Source organism: Ptychodera flava, chromosome 17 (assembly GCF_041260155.1).
Source record: "Ptychodera flava strain L36383 chromosome 17, AS_Pfla_20210202, whole genome shotgun sequence".
Classification (NCBI taxonomy): Eukaryota; Metazoa; Hemichordata; class Enteropneusta; family Ptychoderidae; genus Ptychodera; species Ptychodera flava.
Genome location: NC_091944.1, coordinates 39,752,305 through 39,775,700, shown reverse-complemented (window position 1 = coordinate 39,775,700; position 23,396 = coordinate 39,752,305). Strand labels below are relative to the sequence as shown.

General features: G+C 36.4%; 2 protein-coding genes across 7 annotated transcripts in view; both read left to right on the top strand.

The window, feature by feature from the left end:
- LOC139116311 (germ cell-less protein-like 1) overlaps nt 1-23,396 on the top strand; it is a 353,529-nt gene that overhangs the window by 50,768 nt on the left and 279,365 nt on the right. For 5 of the 6 annotated variants that reach the window (XR_011548279.1, XM_070678942.1, XM_070678946.1 and 2 more), the window contains exon 2: nt 4,156-4,279. The exons of the other annotated variant lie outside the window; for it this stretch is intronic. Coding sequence is in view for 4 of the 5 variants with exons in the window: in XM_070678942.1 (XP_070535043.1) it covers nt 4,156-4,279 (124 nt within the window). In the remaining variant the exon portion in view is untranslated. The remainder of the gene's footprint in view (nt 1-4,155; nt 4,280-23,396) is intronic. 6 annotated transcript variants of the gene reach the window in all.
- On the top strand, nt 9,034-13,401 carry LOC139116307 (uncharacterized). The gene is made up of 3 exons (XM_070678934.1): nt 9,034-9,126; nt 9,636-9,760; nt 10,079-13,401. The coding sequence occupies exon 3, from the start codon at nt 12,274-12,276 to the stop codon at nt 13,309-13,311; it is 1,038 nt and encodes a 345-aa protein (XP_070535035.1). The 5' UTR covers nt 9,034-9,126; nt 9,636-9,760; nt 10,079-12,273; the 3' UTR covers nt 13,312-13,401.

Sequence of the window (23,396 nt, the reverse complement as noted above, 5' to 3'; positions counted from 1 at the left end):
TTCAGACCCTTGTTCTGCACATGTACACGCCGTCAGATCGCCATTTTGTTGACGGCAACAGTATATTTCAGTGATCAGAATAAATAGAATGGCAATAAAACAAATTTTACGAAGAAATTCAAAAATCTAAAACGATATGATTTTTGCTTATTAGTCAAAGGATCACCGTGCCAATTTTCATTATCATTGGTTCAGAATTGAAAAATTTGAACCGGCGAGAAGTTTGCAATGTGTTCGGTCGATCGGACGCGCATAAACGCCATTGTTTTCTATGGGAATGGAGATTATTCGGCACATCGTAAAATGAAAAATACATCTGAAAAAACCCGTTGGTTAAAATTTTTCATTTCGCTGTTATTTCTCACAATATTTGAGATTAAGCATCTCATGAAGGTTAACTGAAATTCTATGGTTTTAGTTTTTTAAATTTCCCTCTTATTTTTATGAAATGATGAGTTTACGATCGTTTGTGCTGTTGGTCGTGTTTTCGCCTAGTTTTGCATAGAGTATTTTCGCTTCGGTATTTTAAGAATTCCTTCATGACATTATTGCCGAAATATCATAATGGATAGAGGAACATATGAGGAAATGGAATCTGCATCTCTTTCCTGAATATTTGGCTGTGCGGCTAGGAAATTCGGCGAAGTTTTCAACATTATGCGGAAGCTTGATTTGGGTCTCTTTACGCTCATTCAGCGTATGTGCGGCAAAAAATTGTCACATGTTGAGTGAACAATATAGAGGCCATTTTGCCCACAGTGAAATACAGAAATTATTAGCATTATAAATATAAGACCAAACTATTTTTTCAGGGATGGGACAGGTTGGAAATGAGGGGTGAGAGACAAAGGCACTCCTATTGCTGCATGTGGATGCAGCCACACCATTTCATTTACAGCATACATATTCACTGTGTTGTGTTCAAGTTCCATATTGTACTGACTGGCATACAAGGATAACATAAGCAAATCAAATCAAATTAGAAAAGTATCAATGCTGTTGTGTTGATTTTGCTGAATATGGCTGATTTTAATATTTCGCCCTACATATTTGGTATCCAGCAAAGGCATATTTTGATGTAAAGTCAAAATTAACACTACATTGCTGACAATATATGTTACCGTTTCTGCATGAACTGTTCTTCTTTAAATTATAGTATAGTAGTACTTCGAACAGATTAACAATTATCGTGATGTCAACCCATAATTTTACATCACAAAGACTGTAATTCTGCCAATTTTTTTTATTTTTCATTCATTTTAACGATTTTGCTCTGCACAAGATGATTGAACAAATTGCAATGTTTGAATTTGTAAACTCAAAGAATAAAAATCCTTTGGTCACAGATTAAATTATTTTTTAAAAAGAAATTTACTCTTAAACACTTTTAGCATATATTCTTTACACGGTCATGTATTTCAAGGAAAATATGCCTATTAAAAAAGTAATTTCTTCACTTTCAATTTTTTTTTGAATACTATGACAATTATCAGCCATGAGGTTTTACAAACACAAGACCAGATAAGCGTTTTTCATCATTTCCACAGGACTCTTTGGAAAATCCATAAAAAGTACATTTAATTTACAGATGCCAGGTTGTGTATTTCACATGCACTCAGGTCAGTAGGGAAGTGTGTCATTACTATTTTGGACTGTTAATTCTTATTTCTGAATTATTTAACTTTTTTTCCACATTGAACTATCTTTAGGCAGTTTATACTGTAGCTTAGAATTTTTTTTGATTGATGTATTTAATCATCTTTTGGGTTCTTCGGGTCCATATCTCACCTCATGCCCGTACATCATCAACTATTGACCAACAACTCCATGCCAACAACCAATTACCTGACCTGGCCACACATTAGAGAAGGTACAGCGTCATTGACGGTATTTTTCAAAGTTGATACAAGGACATTGACCTATGTCATACATATGCATGTCAATTTGTTTTGTGATACGATCCAATAAATTAAATTAATTGCTAATTTGCATTTACATGATAAGCTTTTGTTTTTAGGGTGAATGTCCAGATACATTGCATCAAACTTTATAAAATATGGTACGGTGATAATCTATCAGTGTTATGATAGGATGCAAAAATGTTTTGCAACATCCTGTTGATTAATTCCTAGTTGACTCATTTAATGACCTTTAGGATGGTGGCCTATATTGGTTTTATGTTTTCATCACCATGGAACTCATTCTTGGTCATTGAGTGCCATCTGTATCAAAGTATTTTTATCCCAGACCAAATTAATGAAGAGGACTCTATCCTCTCTGAGGACTTGTAATCAAAGTACCCATTAACAAGTGGGGACTGTGTCATCAACGATGACTTGTTAGCTCACGTATTCACACACATGGGCTTATGTCGCAGCGATGTCTGTCTGTCTGTCTGTGTCATTGTCCGTGAGTCTGTCTGTCTGTCTGTTGGTCCGATATCTCAAAATTGGCTGATCAGATCAGAATCAAATCTTGTACAGATTCAGTTAGCAAATGGCAAGAACTGATTAGTTTTTGGAGGGTGTGACGTGCATACTTTCTGCTCATTTGCATAATTAATGATTTTAGAAAAAACGGATATACATTGAGAACAACTGCACACAAGTTGATGAGATTTGCTACAGATGTTGATCACATGAACATATATCAGCTGTGAAAGGTATTAAGGGATGACATTAAATATAATTCCTACTGTGCATAATTAATGAAGTTTCCTAATTAGGGATATTTATCTGAATTGACTTGACCAAAGTTGACGAAACTTGCTACTAACATTAAAGATACTATGACACAACAATATTCAATGTCATTAAGCATTTTTACTTTGCCCAGTTTTGAATTTGCATATTCAATGAATTTCCCTAATTAGGGATATTGATCTGAATTTATGCACCAAAGTTGATGAAACTTAATATGTATATTGAAGATTATATGATACCGTATAGTATTATCGAAAGTCGTTAAACATTTTTACGTCAGCAAATTTCTAATTTGCATATTTAGTGAAATTTCCTAATTAAGGATATATATCTTGATTGACTCGACCAAAGTTGATGAAACTCTCTATGTACATTGAAGATATTATGATTACATTATTCAAAGTCATTTAGCATTTTTTCCAGCAAATTGCTGATTTGCATACTTAATGAATTTTCCTAATCAGGGATATATACCAGGATTTACTTGATCAAAGTTGGTGAAACATGCTATGTACATTGGTGATACCACTGGTTTAACAATATAGAAAGTCATTGCGCATTTCCATGTCAGGTAATTTACAATTTGCATATCTGATCATGATGTTGATCATGCACTTTCAATGAAGTTGCAAACATGTGGCATAATTTTAAATGTACACAAAACTGCCATATATATAAAATGAAACGTGAGCATTTTCAGTTCATATCTGGTTCTTTTTGTTGACTGATAAAAAGTACCAGTAACTTCTTTGGGAAGCCACAGGGGATATCAGTGAGTCAGCGTTAACATTGCTTACTCTATGCAATTTGACCTGTCAAAACAGGTCACAGTGGTAACAATCTATGGGGTATTTACTTTGATTTTGAAATATAACAATGACGGCAAATTCTCTACTGTGACATGAAACCCCTTGTGGATGCAAAGTCCCTGCTTGCTCATTTCCCAAATGACGCTGGCAATGTGATGCAGACATGGATGGCATTTTGCTCATGTTGCGGTACAACAAAACTTGAAACTTAGTTGTATGTTACAATGTGGACAAAAACACTATTTACTGCGACATAACTATACTCTACTTGCATACATTCAGTTGTGACTGAACTGAAGGTGTGACAACATTGTAGACTTACAGTATATTCAGTATGCTCCACCGTGGGAAAAAACCCCAATACCAATTGAGTACAGTATGTCACAGTTGTTGTTATGTACTGGTAGGTCATTCTCCTCCATGACCTGAGTTTAATTAGTCCAGTGTAGAACGTTCTTGAACATAGGTCATGTTCATAACAAATGAAGGTATTTTTAGAACAGTAATTGGCTTGGATGTTATGTAAACTGATCAATCAATTTATTCCAAGTTATATATCTGCCACTGGACAAGCTTTCACCGCAAATGGATATATTCCTCTGTTACAACTGTGCCAATAATTCTGTTTTTGTTACACTTTTCAGGAAAAAACTCCAAACGACATCAAAGTACATCTTTGAAACACTGTTCATCAATGGACAAAATAGTGATGTAACAATCAGAGCCCTTGGTAAAGACTGGGCACTTCATAAAGTCTACCTGTGTCAGGTAATGGCTCACCAATTATCTTCTTCTGAGAGATTTCGATACACCTTGTGTCAACAGCAGTGTTCTCCCCAGGATCAAGCCAAAGCATTGCGGCTGATTAGCATAATCATTTGCATATTAATTAATTTATATATGCATATGGATATAAGCATGCACATGCACCCACACATAGATGTACTCGTACACACAACAAAATTCAATGATAACGCACAAGTATGCAGGTTTAACATCATGGAAACTCTTTATTACACTTCAATAAATCACCACAGTATTGTAATTGCAATTACAGTAAAACAGAAGATTCAAACAGTGAACTCCGCAGCAAGTTCAGATTGAAGTCAAGAAATTTCGTCTGTTTGGAGTATCATGAATACATATATTGCAAATAAAATTGTCAAAAATTGCCAATGAAGAGGAAAATTCACAAGTTTAAGCTTTACACCATTCAAATGTCATTGAGTTTTATATCGTTTTTGAACGACAAACACCGAGAATAATTTTTCATCATGGTGATCAATTTCAACCAGAGGCCCCCCGCTGCGTAACTACCACTGCCACTGAACAACGTCGTTCAATTCTTGATTTTAAAAATCCCACCAAGATGATTACAAAAAATGAAATAGGTAAGACTAGAATCACTTGAAAATCAGGTGTAAAATCTTTCAGAGATTGTGTCAGAGTGGAACCAGACACGACACCATGCTGCAATCAATGTCAACAAGTTATAAAACATGGCGGCCAACATGGCCGCCTCCATATTCGAATGGAATGTGAACTCGATCGCGATCGTACTCTGTCATAAAAAAGATCATTATTGTAAAATCACAATCAACCTCCCAAGTCAACCGCTTCTCTTGTTTCTTCTGTGGCTCATTTCATTGATCAAAGCATGGGAATGTGATCAAAGGCTCTCCTAGTGCTACACTGCCTAACTCTGTGAATATTTGTCGGCGATGTATACTGACTAAAGGCCCTGTCTTTGTTGGTCGTAATAGTCGTTGTAGAATGAAAACTTGTGAACAACCCAACTGATTCTTCTATTGTTTTAACGTTCCTCTCAACACTTATAGACAATTTATCTGACGCATTCCATACTTCACACCTTCCACTTTCACCAGGTTGAAAGTTGCAGTGTGCGCTAATGTGCAAACAAACTGTACTTTGCATGCAACAAATGGTAGCTACGCTGAGCGTATGAACTAAAGGATGGTGGGAATATTTTAAAGCGTAGTGGGGAGAATCAAAGTGTAGTGGGCAGAGGCAAAAGTGTAGCGGTACCACTATGCTAAAATGGCCTGGGAAGAACACTGAACATGATATGAAATACAGTGGTTTGCTTTGAAGCATTGGCATTATACGAAGTAGACATATTGTCTAAAATGAGGTGTTACAAACACTGTCAGGTGTAATTATCAGCTGAGTAGTAATTCAAGTTGATCACAGTGAAATCAACTCTGTCAGAGTTGAAACATTGTCTTACAGCAGGTCAGGTGTAGAGAAAACAACTACACCTTAAAGCAAGTAATTACCCTTACCAAACCTGCAAATCTACATTGAGCTGCCTGGAGGCTGTTGCAAATCTGCGCAGCTCAGCTACATAAGATGGCTTGCAGATGTATGCAGTAGGTCTGATTTTATGCATATATAATTAGCTTTGAGCTGCAAATAGCAGCTCATGGAACATGATATGCAGTTCATTGGCAGCTCCAGCAGATCACTAGCAGTACATGACAGCTCAAATGCAGCCCATGACTTTTGACATGCAGACATACTGGTATAGCAGCCCACTTATTTACATATTACAGCTCATAGCAGATCAATCACAGACATGTATCACAGCTCAAAGTAGGCGTTGCTCATTCACCATACTACATGTAATAGGTTACATTTTATTAGCTCCCATTTGCCATACATACCCATTCTCGCGAGCCAGAGCAGTAATTTCCGCTCCGCTGACCTACACAAAAATCAAGCTCTGGCTGATTACGCCGGGAAACTGCGGAAGTATGAATAGGGGTTAATTAATTATTCATGAGAACATATCATCAGAATTAGCCAATCATGAATCCGTTTTACAAAGTCATGTCGGGTCAATCGTAAGCTCCTCATTGTCTGTGTGTACACAATCGAGCTTTCAGGGCAGATCGTCCATGTAGCCGACACGAACATGAAGTGTCTGTGACCGGCTACCAAAAAGTATGAAAAATCGTAAAGAATGAGCTACAAAATCACTATCAGTTTTAAGTTGCAGGTAGAATAAGTCTGTGACTTTGTATAAAATACTATAAAAATAGTAGAAAGTGAGCAACCAGCTGAAAGTTAGTCGCGGAGACCTTAATTCGCATCTCATTGTCAGCTACATGGACTGTGTGCCGCTTTCAGGGTCTGAGATCCTCTGGTTCTGTTGCATCTCTTCCGATATATGTTGCATTAAATCCGACAGCTTTCAAAATTTTGACAGTTTTTCTGTCATGATCGAGAGCAACGGCGACACCATGTGAATACTATGGCTTCAGTATGTACACAGACTACGGCCAGCAACGAACCCGGCCCGGTCCCACTGTAAGGTCGTGCCCGTACACTCATTGTGACTATTTTCAGACGATCTCAGTTTGGACATTTAAAGACATGCTGTTCGTTGTACTCATTTCGCTCCGTATTGATAGCGTTTTACAAGTCATGATACTGCATATTAAGTCAGGTGACGCTGCTTTCTCGTTTTGAATAGTTTGTTTTTTCGATAGAAGCTATTTCGGGCTACAAACTTCGCGAAGCTAACACACCATACGATACAACAAGGTGTCGAAAGCAACACAAAGAGACAGCCCATTTCCGAAGTAAGTACCATCACAGTCCCTCTGTGGTACCATACACGTCGAAATATAGTTGTGTCGTCCATGGATTGAACGGAACTAATTTATCAAAAAATTTTTACAAACAGTTTTCTTCTAAACACATCGAAATTGAAAATCGGGGGTGAAGTTTCAAAATATCAGTATTTAGCCCCTATAATCACATTCCAAATACAACGTCCGATTACTGCGATAGCAGTCCTATTACTACGCACTCACTGTGGAGTCAACAATTTGGCAACTTTGACCCCCTAAATACCACTTCCGTCCTGTTTACAGTTTTAGGATAAACACAATAAAGTTTCGAAGGGTATGGTTATAAGATTTCGTACTGCTGCTTGTCATTTGTGAAACGGCTTTGGGCGAAATTCACTATACCCTGTCCGAAAACTGTCACCAGGTCACACTGAGCGAGTGTATGCATATACGTGTTCGCACCCGGATGAGCTGCAAACCCATGCAACAAACTAAACCTCTCTTGGTTTGATACCGTTTTTAGCGTAACTTTTGTGATGAATTAATGAAACATAATCTGACTTGAACAACTAGGCAATTTTCCGAGATCTGTGATTTCGGCAGTGTTGAGACGATCGGGAGCCTAGCGTACATTTGTGATTTGTATCGCGGAGCACCAGCTCGAATGAAACTTAAGGGCCCAATATATACCTCATATGTAGCTCCATGTATACCCACAGCACGATAAGAAAGCTTTCAGTGTGAAACTAAATGAAGAGATCGATACATAAACGTTTATACATAACTTGTGGTAAAGTAAATTTATGATCAATAGTTTTGACTAACGGGTTTTACACAGCGGTGGTGTTCTACGCCTGGGTCGGACACTGTGCACAGCGAGGTGTTGGGCCAGCTGCTCCAGTTATGCAATACCCTTCGATATAACGCTCGTGAAACACGATGGGCCGGGACGGCCTGCCATGCCTGGTAGCATACAGACTTGCCACCGCTCATGCCGCTGGTCCTCGTGCAAAGAAACCCATATTGTCCTTGTAAAATAATTATCAATGGCGTCTTTTTGGTGTGAATAGAGCGGTTGAGTCCAAAAACATTAAACATTTACACATTGCGCGCTCTTCGTCGACAGTGAACGCTGTGTCGTGCTGAGCACCAAGATCAGCCCAAGTCGTTGTGTATTACTCATTACAATAATTTATGCGTGTTTATGAGACCTACTTTCTGAGTGGCTCCGTTCAGCCAGCGCTGGAAACCAGCCATAGATCCGCGAATCTCTGCGTAATCAACCACGGTCTCTTGACAGGTAGCGCTGAGCTGTTGCCGTAAAGAGGCGCGTGGTTTACGACGATGTACATACCGGGTATATGGCAATTGGGAGGTTAAATGGTTGGAAAAAGTCTGTATGTGACATGTCTGTCTGTCTGTCTGTCTGTCTGTATGTATGTATGGATGTCTGTCCGTCCAACGCAAAAACTCATGAAGCACTGGATGTATTAACCTGATTTTTGGTGTAGTGATGCCGTTTATGGTCTAGATGTGCTGTTGTTAAAATGAACATTTTAGTAGCCATGTCAATTGCATCGAAATTTTTTCTGCCAGTGCAAGTCCGCAGAATAAATGGCAACTTTTGGATTGCAATATCTCATGAAATAATGCATTGATTTCACTTATTTTTTAAGCGTTTTGCTCCCTGTTATAAAGATATTCCATGTTGTAAATTTCATTGATAATAAATGACTCTAAGTATGAAAAATTATAAGTCAAAAAACATGATTCATGCGAGCGCGCCTACCGCACAAAGTGGGGTGTTTTCAGAGGTCTCCGGTAAATTTGCTGTGCTCATGGACTGTGTTGCCGTATATGGACATGTGACCCCTCATTGGAAAGGTCATAGAATTCTGCATTGGGTCAGAGCCCCGAGCCTCAGAGAGCCTCAGAGATTATAGGAAGTCTTTCCGTGGAGGGAAATTGCATTTGTAAAGTTTGACGTCGATTTGACACCTGAAGTGCCCAGAATAAAAGGTAAACGACTACTTTTTGAGCTCTTCAGAGTTTTTTGAGCAGTTTTTTTGCAAGTTTCAGCAGTTTTTATCGAGTTAGTACACGAGAAAAATCGTTTTTAAATTTTCCAGTGATCGACTTGAGTGAACAGCATGGCAAGGTCATGATGTCTGCCACTGTTTTACTTCATCGCCTACAGTGAACGCGTACAGTGCTGCTCATAATGGACTTCAACAATGTCAGGATTCTCTTTACACAGTATTTCAGTGATAAAAATGAGTGTCAGACAGTCAGCTTATCAATATTTTTACCATTTCAATGTCATAGAAGCATGCCATGTCATTCTATGAACGTTTTTGTAGGATGTTTGTGTTCTGTTTGTGTGACACTTCACGGAAACATTGGGGGGTATTGGCCTTGCCTGAGAAAGTCTTCAACTCAAGGAAAGAAAGTTTAAAGTGATAGGATACTTTTGGTTTATAAATAAAAGTTTGCAGTGAGGATTAAGATATAAATTTATTATTTTTCAGGCTGACATCACTTTTACTAGGTTGAATGTGAAAAATAGTATTGTTGAACATGGCTAATTTAAAACAGCGGGAAATATTGACCGAGGATAATATATCAAAGCTGGTCTCAGAGCTAAAAGTACCCGGTAAGCATTACTAGTTTCACATGTGCATGTCACACTATGCTGTGTTTTTCTGTGTGTTTTATAGGCATTTTATGATACTGATGCATAGATTGATAAAATTCATTGTTTGCAATGTACTGTGCTGTGTTGTCATTTGTTGTATCCTAAACATTGTTCGTTTGTGTAGAGAAAGTGTGACTTAAATAAATGGTGTAGAGATCACATAAACTACCATTATCTGTTATATGTTATTTCTTTATTCGGTACATTTGAAATAATCTTCTTGACTATAGTAATTGTATGAAAAGTCATATTTTCTATGGTTTCTGTTGTTTTTAGATAACTGGACCTCATCCGGTTTGACAGCCAGGGAGTTATCCATGATAATCCAAAAGATAGAGGATGGATTGTATGCCAAACATGGTAGGCTGAAATCAGTATTCCGAACCCTGAATTTAGATGAACCGAGCGATTGGTCCAATTTATGCAAGAAAGTCCACAGGAAGTGCCAGAGAGGTGATTTGGATCACGTCATCACCATTAAAAGCCAGAACTTGGTATTGGTCCCTTGGCAAACTTGGAAATTGGGATATCAGAAGCCTTGTTGGAAAATCCTCACCCTCTTGTACCTGGAAAAAAGACACAAATAAAAAATGAAGTAATACTAGAACTAAATTCCTACAGAGAAAGAAAATCAGTGCCATGGAGTAAAGTTGCTGTCTGGATCCAGTACCTATGTGAGATGGACCATCTTCCAAATAGCCATACAGTGAGGTCAAGTTTTTTGAGGGTTAAAAAAACTTGCAAAGACTTACAGAAGAAAAAAGAAGAGCAAAGAAAATATAAAGACACTCAGTACAACCCTTGCAGGCAACGTGATTCTCTAACAGAAGATGAAAGACTGCGTAGAATAATTTCTACAGTAACAGAAGACAATATGAAATTGCTCAATGCATGCGAGAATCAGGATGATACAAATTATCTCCTACTGTTGGAAAATAGATCACTGAGAAATGAAATGTGTGACTTGAGAGAGAAGAATAGAGCACTAAATGAAGAGAGAAGTAGCATGAAGGAAGCACTACAAGTATATACAGCATTAAATGATGAGTTATGGTCAGATTTAAGAAGTTTTGATGTGCGCAACGCCAAGAAAACTTTAAGTCAGCAAACAACGAAACTAAAATCACAGAAGATGATGCTTGAAGAAAAAGATGACACAATAACAAGTTTGGAGCATACAGTAATCAGACTCAGTGAGAGATTAAGCCAAGTGTCAAACACTCTGGAAAAAGTGACAAAGGAAAAGAAACAGTTGAAAGAACAGTGTAGATATTACAAAAAGTTTAGCAGCGAAATTAAAAGATACTGATGATGAAAAACTCAAAGATTTGATGAAGGAACTACAGCAAGAGAAAAGCAGAAATGAATATCTGAGTGACAAGTTAGATGAGATTGCTGGTAATAAGGAGTTGCAAACATTTAATGATGGGAAGTACACTAATGAGGTGATGCTGGTATGCTATGAACTGTTGTCAAGAGGAATAGGAGCACTGCATGTAAGCCATGTTATAAGGGCAGTTGTTCACAGTCTAACTGGTATCAACTTGGGCCAACTACCAAAGCCAACTCTTGTAAAATACATGACAACACAAGCAGGCTTACTTGCCAAAGCTGCTGCTTGTGCAGCAATTGATGCATCAGAATTTGTTACACTTCACAGTGATGGAACATCACGGCAAAACCAAGGAATGCGTAGGAAATGTGTCAACTTTTTAACAACTACTGACTCCGGGACATTTGCAACTAGTCTGCAGGATCATTATGCTGGGGATACAGCTAGTCAACTAGAAGGAACCAAGCTGATGTTTGATGAACTGGCTAAAGTGATGGTGTCTGGTGATGAGAGTCAGGCAAAAGCTCAGAAAGTGAATGAGCTCCTACATAAACACAAAAACCTTATGCAGGACAGATCTAGTGTAATGAAACATTTTGCAGGAGAATATGAAAAGTGGAGAATGGAAGTGTTGCCTTCAGTTATTGAATACTGGGAGTTACTGGATGACAATGCCAAAGCTGGTCTTAGCCAAGTGAATGATCTGTATTGTGCAGCCCATCCCATACTTGCTTTTCAAGAGATATCTAACAGCATCATGAAGGAATGGGAGGATATAGAAAGTGGAGGGAGTAAAATAGGAAGACAGAAAATCATCAACTAGGCAAATAAAGATTCAGCAACAAGTTTTGCTGTGAGGTCTTTGTGTGAAGCCTTTGGTCCCTCTGCAAGCGAGTCTGCTGGTCATCCGAATCAGTTTCAAGCTTTCATCTGGAATTGTGATATTGAACTAGAAACATTTAGAGGCAATAGATTTAATTGCATTTTCAGAAATACATCAGGTGCATTCTATCACTCACAAGATGCTGTTGAGTATTGCAAATCTCTGCCGCCTGCTGAAAAGAATCAGTTGATTAGATGTATTGAAACAGACTTCACAGATAAGGTGTTACTGACAGGCATCCATGCTCTTGGAATTATGGAAAAAAACTTAACGACTCCATACATGGATATGGTCACCTCCAAAATGCATATCATGGATGCCCAGAAGCACTTTGGTCGTCTGCGAGACATGCTGGCTGAGTGGAGCAACGACTCTGGTGATTTGGTAAATGGTTCAGCGCTTCTTTTTCCAGACTTCCCCCCCAAGAAAGACCACATCTATGATAAATTGTACGAAAAAAGTAGTGACGAAACAGAAGTAGCTGCCCTTCTATCCATTATCCTCACTGGTTTGCTAGCAGTTGTAGAAAGGCAGTTGGCAGATCAATTACCTGGTGGTAAATTCTACAATGTAGATGACAGAGTTAGAAAAGAAACACAGTCTATGCCACTACACAATCTGTCTTCTGAAAATTTGTTTGCTAGGCTCGACAGATTACAGAAGAACATGCCAAATGCCAATACAGTCACCATGGAGGGAATCATACTATGGTCACACAACAAGACATATGCATATCTGAATTCCCTGGAACTCAAAGAAAAGGACGCATTGATACAGAAAGCACGCCAGAAATCTCCACAGATTTTGAAAGCCTACAGAGAAAGGAAAGAAATGATACGCAACAAATACAGAGAACAGCTGCAAGAAAAACAAAAACAGAAGTTAGCGAAGGACAGAAGAACAGCTGAAAGAAAAGACAAAATAGTTGATGATATTTCTTCACAAGAAGGTGCTTGTAAATCAAGAGAAGAACTTGAACTTAACATTGTTAATATGACTGAGAAAGAAACATTCTCATATCTGCAGGCACAAATCCGGTACCAAAAGAATATTCATGGCATCAAGAAGGGGACAGAGAAACTTGATTACCAGTTCCAACATAAAGGAAAGCGCTTCACTGCAGAACAGTTGAAACAGAACCTCGTAAAGATTCTGGAGTGTGAAAATGGACACGATCAGGAGGCTACACCAATCACACCAGCAAATCCTGAGAAAAAGGAAGAAAAACTAACTGCATTAAAAAGAAAGCTGACAGACAAAATTGGAAATCAAAGAAAGCAAAGAAAACAATAATGTGGAAGTTGATTAATTTAGCAACTGAAACTATTACAAAGGAATTGAAAGAGTTTTTGAAATGTAAATATAAATATTTATTTTAACAAATTTATGGTGTATGAATGCATATGTCACTCACCTGACTTTGTTTCCATGGTAACAGGATACACTCATCCATATACGCAGTCAATAGCAACATCTCAAAAGTGCTGACATGTCTTGCTTCATTGGGGGATTGTTTGAATTTCAGTCATTGAAATACATAAGTCATATCACGGACGGCATGATGATGATGATGCAGTCAAAATATGCTTATATTTGCGTATTAAATATTGCTAATTTGCATAATTTCAGGAAATCACCCCTTTGACAACTTTTTCTATATCACTATGAGATTCAGCACCCTTTGAGACCCTAAATCCAAAATTTAAAGTCTATAGCCTAAACAGAAATTGATTTACTAAAAATATGCATATATAATTAGTGGGACTTAGTTTTTTTCTGAAAACTCCGTTTTTCATGAAAATTGGTTTTGCAAAATCCTAAGATTTCAAAACTAGATTTTCTAAGAAAACAATTTTTATTTAAGAAAAAAAGACAAGAAATCAATTGTCAATCAATAATTGTACGAGGAAATGAGAAAAAATATAATGTAAGTTGATCCTTAAAATTTCAAAAAAATCCAATTTTGAGGATTAAAAAAATGTGGCAGAAATAAATCCGAAAATTTAATTCTTTAAAAATCAGTATCTTGAAAAGTTCTCAACCGATTTTGCTCATTCAAGTTTTGTTTTTCTTCTTTTACCATGATCTTTCCAACTAACTTACTTTTAATAAGCAAAAACAGATTTTAAGAAATTGCCTGACATGGCTAATTTTAGTCTCAATAGATATGCAAATGAGGTAGAAAAAACGGTGAAAATGGTCAAAAATCAATAACTCAGGAACTACTCATCTGATTATTGTCATATTTGGTTTTAAGGTACCTTAGGCCCAACTCATTTAAACATATAGATTTGATATCAATATTTGATGCTTTCTATTTTTAGCTACTATAGACTATAGTCTATAGAAGCTATTGGGATGGATATCCGTCTGGCGTCCGGTCAGTCTGTATGTATGTATGTATGTATGTATGTATGTATGTATGTATGTACCGGTATGTATGTATGTCCGTTTGTGAGGCATCCGTCCACTCAAATATCTTGAGAACCGCAGTACTTACTGATTTGATATTTGTTGCGTGGATGAAAAATATGATTTTGAGAAACTGTTTTTTTTTTTATTTTTTGATATCGTTGAAAATAGGCAAATTAAAGCCAAAAAAGGTGTTTTTGGTAAAAAATCTTCTTCTTCATAACCGCTAGTCAGACAGCTTTGTTATTTGGTATACAGGTCCCTAGGGATAACCCAACTTAGATTTGTTCAAATTGTGATGAAATATGCAAATGTGTATTTTTAAGGAATTTTTTTGTCATTTTTGTCAAAATTTGAGTTACATTGTATGTAATTCTTGTACTATATAAACCCTATCAATTCACCCAGAAAAAAATAATTAATATGATTTTAAATAATTGAATTAATTAGGAAATCATTACAGCCAAAATAATTTTAGTGTGGAATTATCAGAAAGTTCAACTTTTTTTGACAGTTCATAGAGAAATGCTTACCATCTTGGAGGATTAAAACAAGTAAAGGCAACTTTCCTGAATCCCAACTTTGATATATTCTGAACTACCATTTATGTTATCTAAAAGAAATTGCTCATAATAGTTTGTCATGATAGGGTGGTCAAATAAATAGAGATAGAGAAAGTTCTAATTTCCATTTATGGTTGACTTGGTAAGGATAAAATAAGATTACTTTTTGAGGAAAAAAATAGAGTGGTCAATCAAAAGATTGGTCAAAGTGATAGGGTTTTTATGGTAAAGCTGGGCTGTAAGATTCCTCGTGCTATTTATAGTAATTATGCAATCTGTTTAAACAGTGCAATGAAAGTGTAACATGATTCCTTATAATGCTTTTGATGACCTTGAACTTCTTAAGTTACAAACATTTGTCTCTTCAGTGTGCTTTCTTTGAGTACGTACAATCTCAAATTATTCAACAGAACTTACTTACAATATTAATTTGAAAGTTAAAATGTGCTTGGTTAATAGGATAGAAATACTGATATTAAAAGATAACCAGTTCAAGATTCTTTATAACCTGACAGATATGCTGTTTTATTATGACGTAAATCTTGATTTAAGCAAGTCCAGTTTACTTTAATTAGAATGTAATTAACTCTCGTTTATTTGCTATTATAGACTAATATATTCTGATGAAATATGCAAATCTGTATTTTTACGGAATTTTTTTCCATTTTTGGTCAGGCCATCCTGAAATGAGCTATCAAAGATATTCACCTTCTTCATCAATACATGTGTCACAAAAGGTTATTCTCTACATAACACAGCAGAGCTCTGTCAACTGTTGAGTCGCTTGTTTTTTCAAAACGGCTGGTCAGACGGCTTTAATATTTGGTTTACATGTCCCTAGGATGACCTCAGTGAGATAATTTCATACAGTCAGGAAATACTTAATTTTGTATCCATGTCTATAGTAGCTTCAGGAACTTTGGCCCTATGTTTAATGAATTTTATTTCTTTTTTTTTTGCCATTGTAGTAAAAAATCTTTTTCTCTTAAACAATGGTCGGATCGGTTTAAAATGTGGCGTGCAGGTGCCTTGTGATAACTCAAAATAGAATTTATGGAAATTATCGCAAAATTTGCATATTTGTATTTTTGGGCAATTTTTGCCATATTTGGTTAAAAAAATCTTCTTTGAAACTGTGTATGCCATTACTTTCTAATTGGGTGTACAGGTTCCTATTAGGAGTGACCTGAAGATGACTCAGTGAACTAAAGGCAAAATTTGCAAATTTTGTGGTACTTTTTGCCATGCCTTCAAATTTGGTACACAGTTGTAATGCAGTAGGTCATTCATTTAAAGTCAAGTACTGCCTGTGTGAATGAGCAGATTATGATTGTGCTGTTCCAGGTTGAGGTTTTATTAGCTCTGCTGTCAGCGACGCAGAGCTTATCAAATAGGTTGATTTTCCGTCGTCGTCGGTCAACAATTGCCTTCTCCTCTGAAACCGCAAGTCCAATTGCTTTGAAATTTTATATGCAGTTCACTTGGGGTGACCTCACTTAAGTTTGTTCAAATCATGGTGAAATTTGCATATTTTTATTTTTGGGCATTTTTCGGTGTTTTCGGTAAAAAAATCTTCTTCTCTGAAACCACTTGTCCAATTGCTTTGAAATTTTATATGCAGTTTACTTAGGGTGACTTCAGTCAGATTGTTCAAATCGTGGTGAAAGTTGCATATTTGTATTTTTAAGGCAATTTTTGTCATTTATGTTAAAAATATCTTTAAAAATCTTCTTCAAAACTACCAGTCAGCTAGCTTCGATATTTGGTACATATGTCCCTAGGGATGATCTATTTTAGATTTGATCAAATTGTGCAGAAATATGCAAATTTGCATTTTTTAGGCAATTTTTGCCATTTTTAGTCAAAAAAGGTATTTCTCAAAAAGTACTGGTCTGATAGTTTTGAAATTTGGTATACAGGTTTCTGTAGATGCACTAAGTCATATATATATTGAATTTCTGATGAAATTTGTAATTTTGTATTTTTGGGGCAAGTTTTGCCAATTTTGGTTAAAAAATCTGTATTTCCAAAACTACTTGTCTGATAGCTTTGAAATTTGGTATAGAGGTTCTACACATGAACTAAATGATATTTATTGAAATTATGATGAAATCTGCAATTTTGTATATTTGGGGCCATTTTTGCCATTTTTGGTCAAAAAATGTGTATTTCCAAAAGTGCTCATCTTATACCTTTGATATTTGGTACACAGGTTCCTACAGATCACCTTAATGATATTTATTGAAATTATGATGAAATCTGTAATTTTGTAATTTTTGGGCAATTTTTGCCATTTTTGGTCAAAAAACATGTTTCTCAAAAAGTACTGGTCTGATAGCTTTGAAATTTGGTATACAGGTTTCTACAGATGAGCTAAGTAATATATATTTAATTTCTCATGAAATCTGTAGTTTTGTATTTTGGGGCAATTTTAGCCATTTTTGGTGAAAAAATGTGTATTTCCAAAGCTACTCATCTGATAGCTTTGAAATTTGGTATACAGGTTTCTCTAGATGAACTAAATAATATTTATTGAAATTATGATGAAATCTGGAATTTTGAATTTTGGGGGCAATTTTTTCCATTTTTGGTCAAAAAATGTGTTTCTCAAAAAGTACTGGTCTAACAGCTTTGAAATTTGGTATACAGGTTTCTATAGATGAACTATATTTGATCTTTGGAAATTATGATGAAATCTGCAATTTTTATTTTTGGGGGCAATTGTTGCCATTTTTGGTCAGAAAATTTTGTTCTCAAAAAACCGCTGTGAAATTTTCAAAGTATGATGAAATCTTCAATTGTGTATTTTTGCAGCTATTTTTGCCACTTTTTTCTGGCCACTGCATTAAGCTACCAAAGATTTCCACCTCCTTCATCAACATGTGTCAAAAATAGTTATTCTCCATAAACCACAGCGGAGCTATATCGTCCGCTAGGTCACTTGTTTATAGGAATGATGCAATTTTAGACGGTATGATGTTTTAACTGAATTTGACTTACATTGTATGTAACTCATGTACTGTATAAACCCTATAAATTTGACCAGAAAAAATAATTAATATGATTTTTGCTCACGTGTTTACATACGTGAGCATATGTCGCAGCAATGTCTGTCTGTCTGTGTGTCCGTGTGTCTGTCTGTCTGTCTTTTGGTCCATTATCTCAAAAACGGCTGATCAGATCAGAATCAAATCTGGTACATAGATTCAGTTAGCAAATGGCAGGAACTGATTAGTTTGTGGTTGGTGTGGCTTGCATACTTTTTGCTCATTTGCATAATTGGTGATTTTAGAAAAAACGGATATTCATTAAAAACGACTACACACAATTTGATGAGATTTGCTACGAAAGTTGATCACACCAAGATATATCAGCAGTGGGAACCATTAAGGGATGACATGAAAGAGAGTTGCTAATTTGCATTTTTCCTAATTAGGGATATATGTCTGATTCGACTCAATCTAAATCGACCAAACTTGGTATGTATATTAAAGATACTATGATTTAACATTATTGAAAGTCATTAAGCGTTTTAACTGCAGCCAATTCCTAATTTACATATTTAATTAACTTTGCTAATTAGAGATATATATTTAAATTGACTGGACCAAAGTTGATGAAACTTGCTACATGTATTGAAGCTACTAATATACAACATTTTTGAAAGTCATGAAACATTTTTACTTCAGCCAATTCTAAATTTGCTTATTATCACAACTGGAAGTTGTGATATAGAGGTGGTTTCAACCGGTGTTTGATGTCGTCCATTTCCGTAAACGACAAAAAGTCAAAAACTGCTGAACGGACTGCGTTGATATTTGATACCGATATATAGACTGGTTCCAAGGTTCCAATTCCGAAAAATGGAGCCAAACGGAGCGCCGGTTAGATAGTTTTGGGAAATTTCTAACCCCCCTTTTTATCTAATTGATTTTAGGGGTTTTTCATATATGTAGTTTTGGAATGTACACCAATCCTGCATTGTGGACTGTTTTATGAGTTGTTGAACAGAAATGAGGTTTTGATGAATGTTAGAAATATGCAGGATGGCTGATTCGAAGTATAAGAGATTTCTATGGTCTTTTGGGCATCAAAAGCATTAAAAAAAACATATTTCATAGTTTAGATTCTCACTTTTGAGATGACCCTAGGCATTTGTTAAGTAAACATCCTTGAGTCAATATGCAGACTTTGACATTCCAGAGATTAAGTATCCACAACCTCACATGTTACAGTCTTTCACTACAATGGTATGGCCCAAACCCATTGTTATCAATGGAGAGTGTGGACCTGTCTACAGGATATTGGGGTGAACAGGTTAGACAATGACGTTACAAGTTGTAGGTTAGTTATCAAGGTAGCACCAGCATAGAGCCCTGAGTATTGTAATTGAATTTTTTTTGGAGATTGTATTGGTTTAGTAAATGGAAGATGTATGAAATGACAATGATCATCAGTCATAGGTTCAGCACGAACATGCTTGTATACCGGTAGTCTGTATAGTGCAATATCAGCAATGATACTGACCAGTCTGTACGGTTGTTTGTTCCGATCTGTCAAAGACAATCCCAATTCATAGGCATGCAACCTTCTCAAGTCCTTAATGGAAAGAGCAAATAATTAAGTATGAATGTGATGGAGACCTAAAGGCTTCTGTAATAAAAGAAGCAATTCATGAAACTTGTCATGGCAGTTGGAGGTAGATGTATCCAATTTAGGCCGATGATAACGCCTATGTCCATGACTACATCTTCTACGGACAGAAGACTCAAAGAGGCCCATCACATTCACCAGCAGAAGCATCGACCTGGTCGGAGCGCCGCTATCGAATAGCGTGCTGTGTATTAGGCATGGCGGTAGTTCATGGTTGGTTGACTGCGATCGCTACACTCTTCTGCGTACGCGTCGTCTTCAAAAATTGACAAGATAATGACACTATACTCTGAAATAAGTAAGTATTTTATGAAATAAAACATTTTAAAACTACCGAATGGTATTTTGTTGTAGTAAGTTGGGATTTACGAGGACTCATGTGGACCGATCGCACGTCTCTTTGAGACATGTATTCCCGATGCCACTCCAGATTGATTGCACATGTAATTTACCACCGATCCCAGTTGAGCTGGCGCGTGGGCTAGAGTTTCAGCAAGCGAAAATATATTACTGAATTTGAATATCAGCCGGAGAAAGTCATAATGAAGCTGCGATGTAGTATGAGACGACCGTAAACTCCTTTTCTCGAAAGTTTCAACATACGCAAGTAAAGTATTCATATGTAATTTCACGGATGCGCTATTTTGCGGGTTGCGGGTTGCGGGCATGAAAAAATGTGTGTTTTTTGGTATCATTTTCGCTAATAGTTAGAATAAATGCTAAAATAGTATCTAGATATATTTGTTTATGGAATAAAAGCCGTGAACTTCTTGAATAATGCCGTTATTTTACCTTACTTCTGGTAAAGCGCCACCAACGTCAGAGTAGTCCATTTCCCATCCAAACTTTGCCATTGCACAGCGCATTGCCGATTGAAGCTTTCGAAATGATATGACTGAACACGGATGAGTAATAATATGAACACAAGACAGATTTCACAACAACTCGCTATATTAACTTTTTATGTTATGATTAGGATGGATAGTTTAAAAGTAAGTTTCGGATCGTTGACAGCACAGATGAACTGGGAGATGAACTTCAATTTGTTGAACTCGACACGCCTAATAATTTATTATTTTTTCATAGAATGCCATGCCCTTCTCACACTTCAGATTAGTTCAACCGCTGATAAAAGCACAACTTTCAAAATCGTTTTCAATGCCGTTTAAAATTATTTTATTGTGGTGAACACGATTATAGTCCTAGGAAACTTTTCATAGTCACGCTGGATCAAATGCATGGAGCAACTATCATACTGCAGGTGCAAGTCATAGAATACGTTCATGATATTAGGAGATACACAATTATTGAGAGCTGCAGAACACAAACTCATCCAAAAATATTCCTATTAGATCGATTCCTGAAAATAAGTCAACGCACAGGCGTTTTTCCCGCTGAAATTCTCGCGTAAAATGTTAGCAGAATGTCGTTCTCTGCGGTCACGACCTCGGTTGAACTGAAACGGCAAAGTAAACTAAGTCCTTTGTTGTACGTCTTTTTCTTTTTAAAGATTTCATGAAAAATACATGGCATTTAAATACACATCACTTCTACGCTTTTTTAAGTCAAATCTTTCCTTACACATTGCATTTAAGTAGGCATTGTTTAATTTTCTGTATGTGTTGCCCTAGAATCGAATTGTGAATGGATGCATTACAAAGAATTTACTTCATATGGCCTGATACTAGAAATGTAACAATTTTCATTCCGCGATAAGTGGCGACATTTCCGAGGCGCAAATTTTTTTGTCAGTCTGGTATTATTTCTCACTCACATCTATAGCAAGAAAGAAAAGTGATTTCAGATCCCTAATTATTTGTAATGGCCAGGCAGCTCGGAATAAATAAATGTTCTCGGAATCGGCTTTTAGTTTAGCAGATTTCAACAGCCTTCAAATATACAGTATTACGTTAAAATACACCATATAGTTAGTTGTGTTTCATTAATTTTAACCATCTTGACCTGATGGTGAAATATGGACTTGGCAGGAAAAGGGATACTGTACGATAGACCTGATCATGATTATTGATAATAGACACCTTCTTAAGGTTTTATTTCTTATATAATAAATGCCTTATTACATATATTAGAAATCTAGCCATAATTCTAAAAACCCGCAGCCCGCAACCCGCAACCCGCAGCCCGCACTTTAGCAGATACCGTAATTTCACAGTCAAGAAATCCAAGATGGCGTCCAGTGAAGTGTAATTGAACTTGTACTTGCATCGGCGACCAAATTTTCATTGCGTTAGCAAACACGTTGGTCAGTGTGACAAATAAAAAATGTGAAAACTGGGAACTAAACTTTAAAATAAATTTCCCCTTTCAGAAAAACAAAATTTTCTATCTGTCAAATAAAAAATATTAATTTGATATTATTAGACACTACTAGATTTTAAATATCCTCTAGTATTAACTGGTATTACATAATATATATTCTTCAAGCCTGTCAAGCCGCAGCTTATGAGGAGGTGATAGGAGTACCGGTAGCTGGTACTGCAATAGTAGTAATAAGAAAAAAAGCTTTGAAACTGGCCTTTCAGTTTCTAGTCAGTACTCATTTTGATGTCATGAGGAATCAGTGGAATTTTCAGTATGAATTAACTCATCAGGGAGTATATGTAGAAGTGTATGATGAAGGCTACTTATTGGAGAAGTCGTGGAAACTCTTGCAAAGCAACAGTTCAATACATAACAGTAGGATACAAAATACATTTAAGCGGCCTACTATTGTTGATGTTGGTGAATATGTAGAATCAAAATTTGTTTTTCATGCAGAATTTATCTTTATTCTGAAAGGTAGATATTGTGAAGTACCTGACTTTGTGTCATAAAAGATGTACAGTTTGAAACGTTTTATGGCTTGATTATTCAGCTACTGGCCGGCTAGCTTAGGTAGTTACAGCTTTGAATTTTTTGAGAACTTGGTAATAAGAAAAATAAAAGGTTGTACTTACCTTGGCATGCCTTTCATTTCAGCTCATATTTGGTATGAATATAAATACCAAAAAGAGCTTATATAATGAGTCAGTGGCGTCTGTATGTCTGTATATTTGTGGGTATGTGTGTGCGAATGTATGTCCGTCACACGCAAAGGCTCCCATACCGCCAAAGCTACCATCTCAGTAGATGCATGGATTGAGATGTGAATTTGTTCAAATGAACATGTCAGTGTCAAAAATGTGCAAATGAGGTAAGAAAAAGTGAAATCCTGCAAATGTGCAGGAGTGATGGCATACCAGTAAGGAACAGGCCAACTCCACTGATCTTGAGTCATTTCCTGTCATTGTTTATGAACTGTTACATATTAACAGACCTGCTTAAACCATTGACAGTAGAGCTAGAGGGGAGGAAGACCATCTATGGTCAAACTAAGAGGGGCTAGCTGCCTTTCTGCTATGCATGTTGCTAAAGTTGATCTCCAGTACCTAAAGTTTCAGACCTTAATTACTTTTGTCATTCTTGTTTTTTCTGGTTTGAATATTTCTTGTTGTTTTTCTGGTTGTACTGTGCAGTAATCATTGTCATAACATAAACGTAGAATTTTCCTGCACTTCAGATAGAAACAACATTTATTGTTGATCTTTGGTACCCATACTGGTATATACCAATTCTGATCAAATTTGAACGACACCGTATAATCAGTGTTTGCAGCCAGGAATTTGAAACCAGGAGACACTGTGTCCCACTAACATTTATTTTTGGGGACATTTTGCACATTTTGGGGACAACATGTGTAAGTTGTCAATC

Excerpts from the sequence above, each read along its gene's own strand:
- LOC139116307 (XM_070678934.1), top strand. The coding sequence starts at position 12,274 with ATGGAAAAAAACTTAACGACTCCATACATGGATATGGTCACCTCCAAA.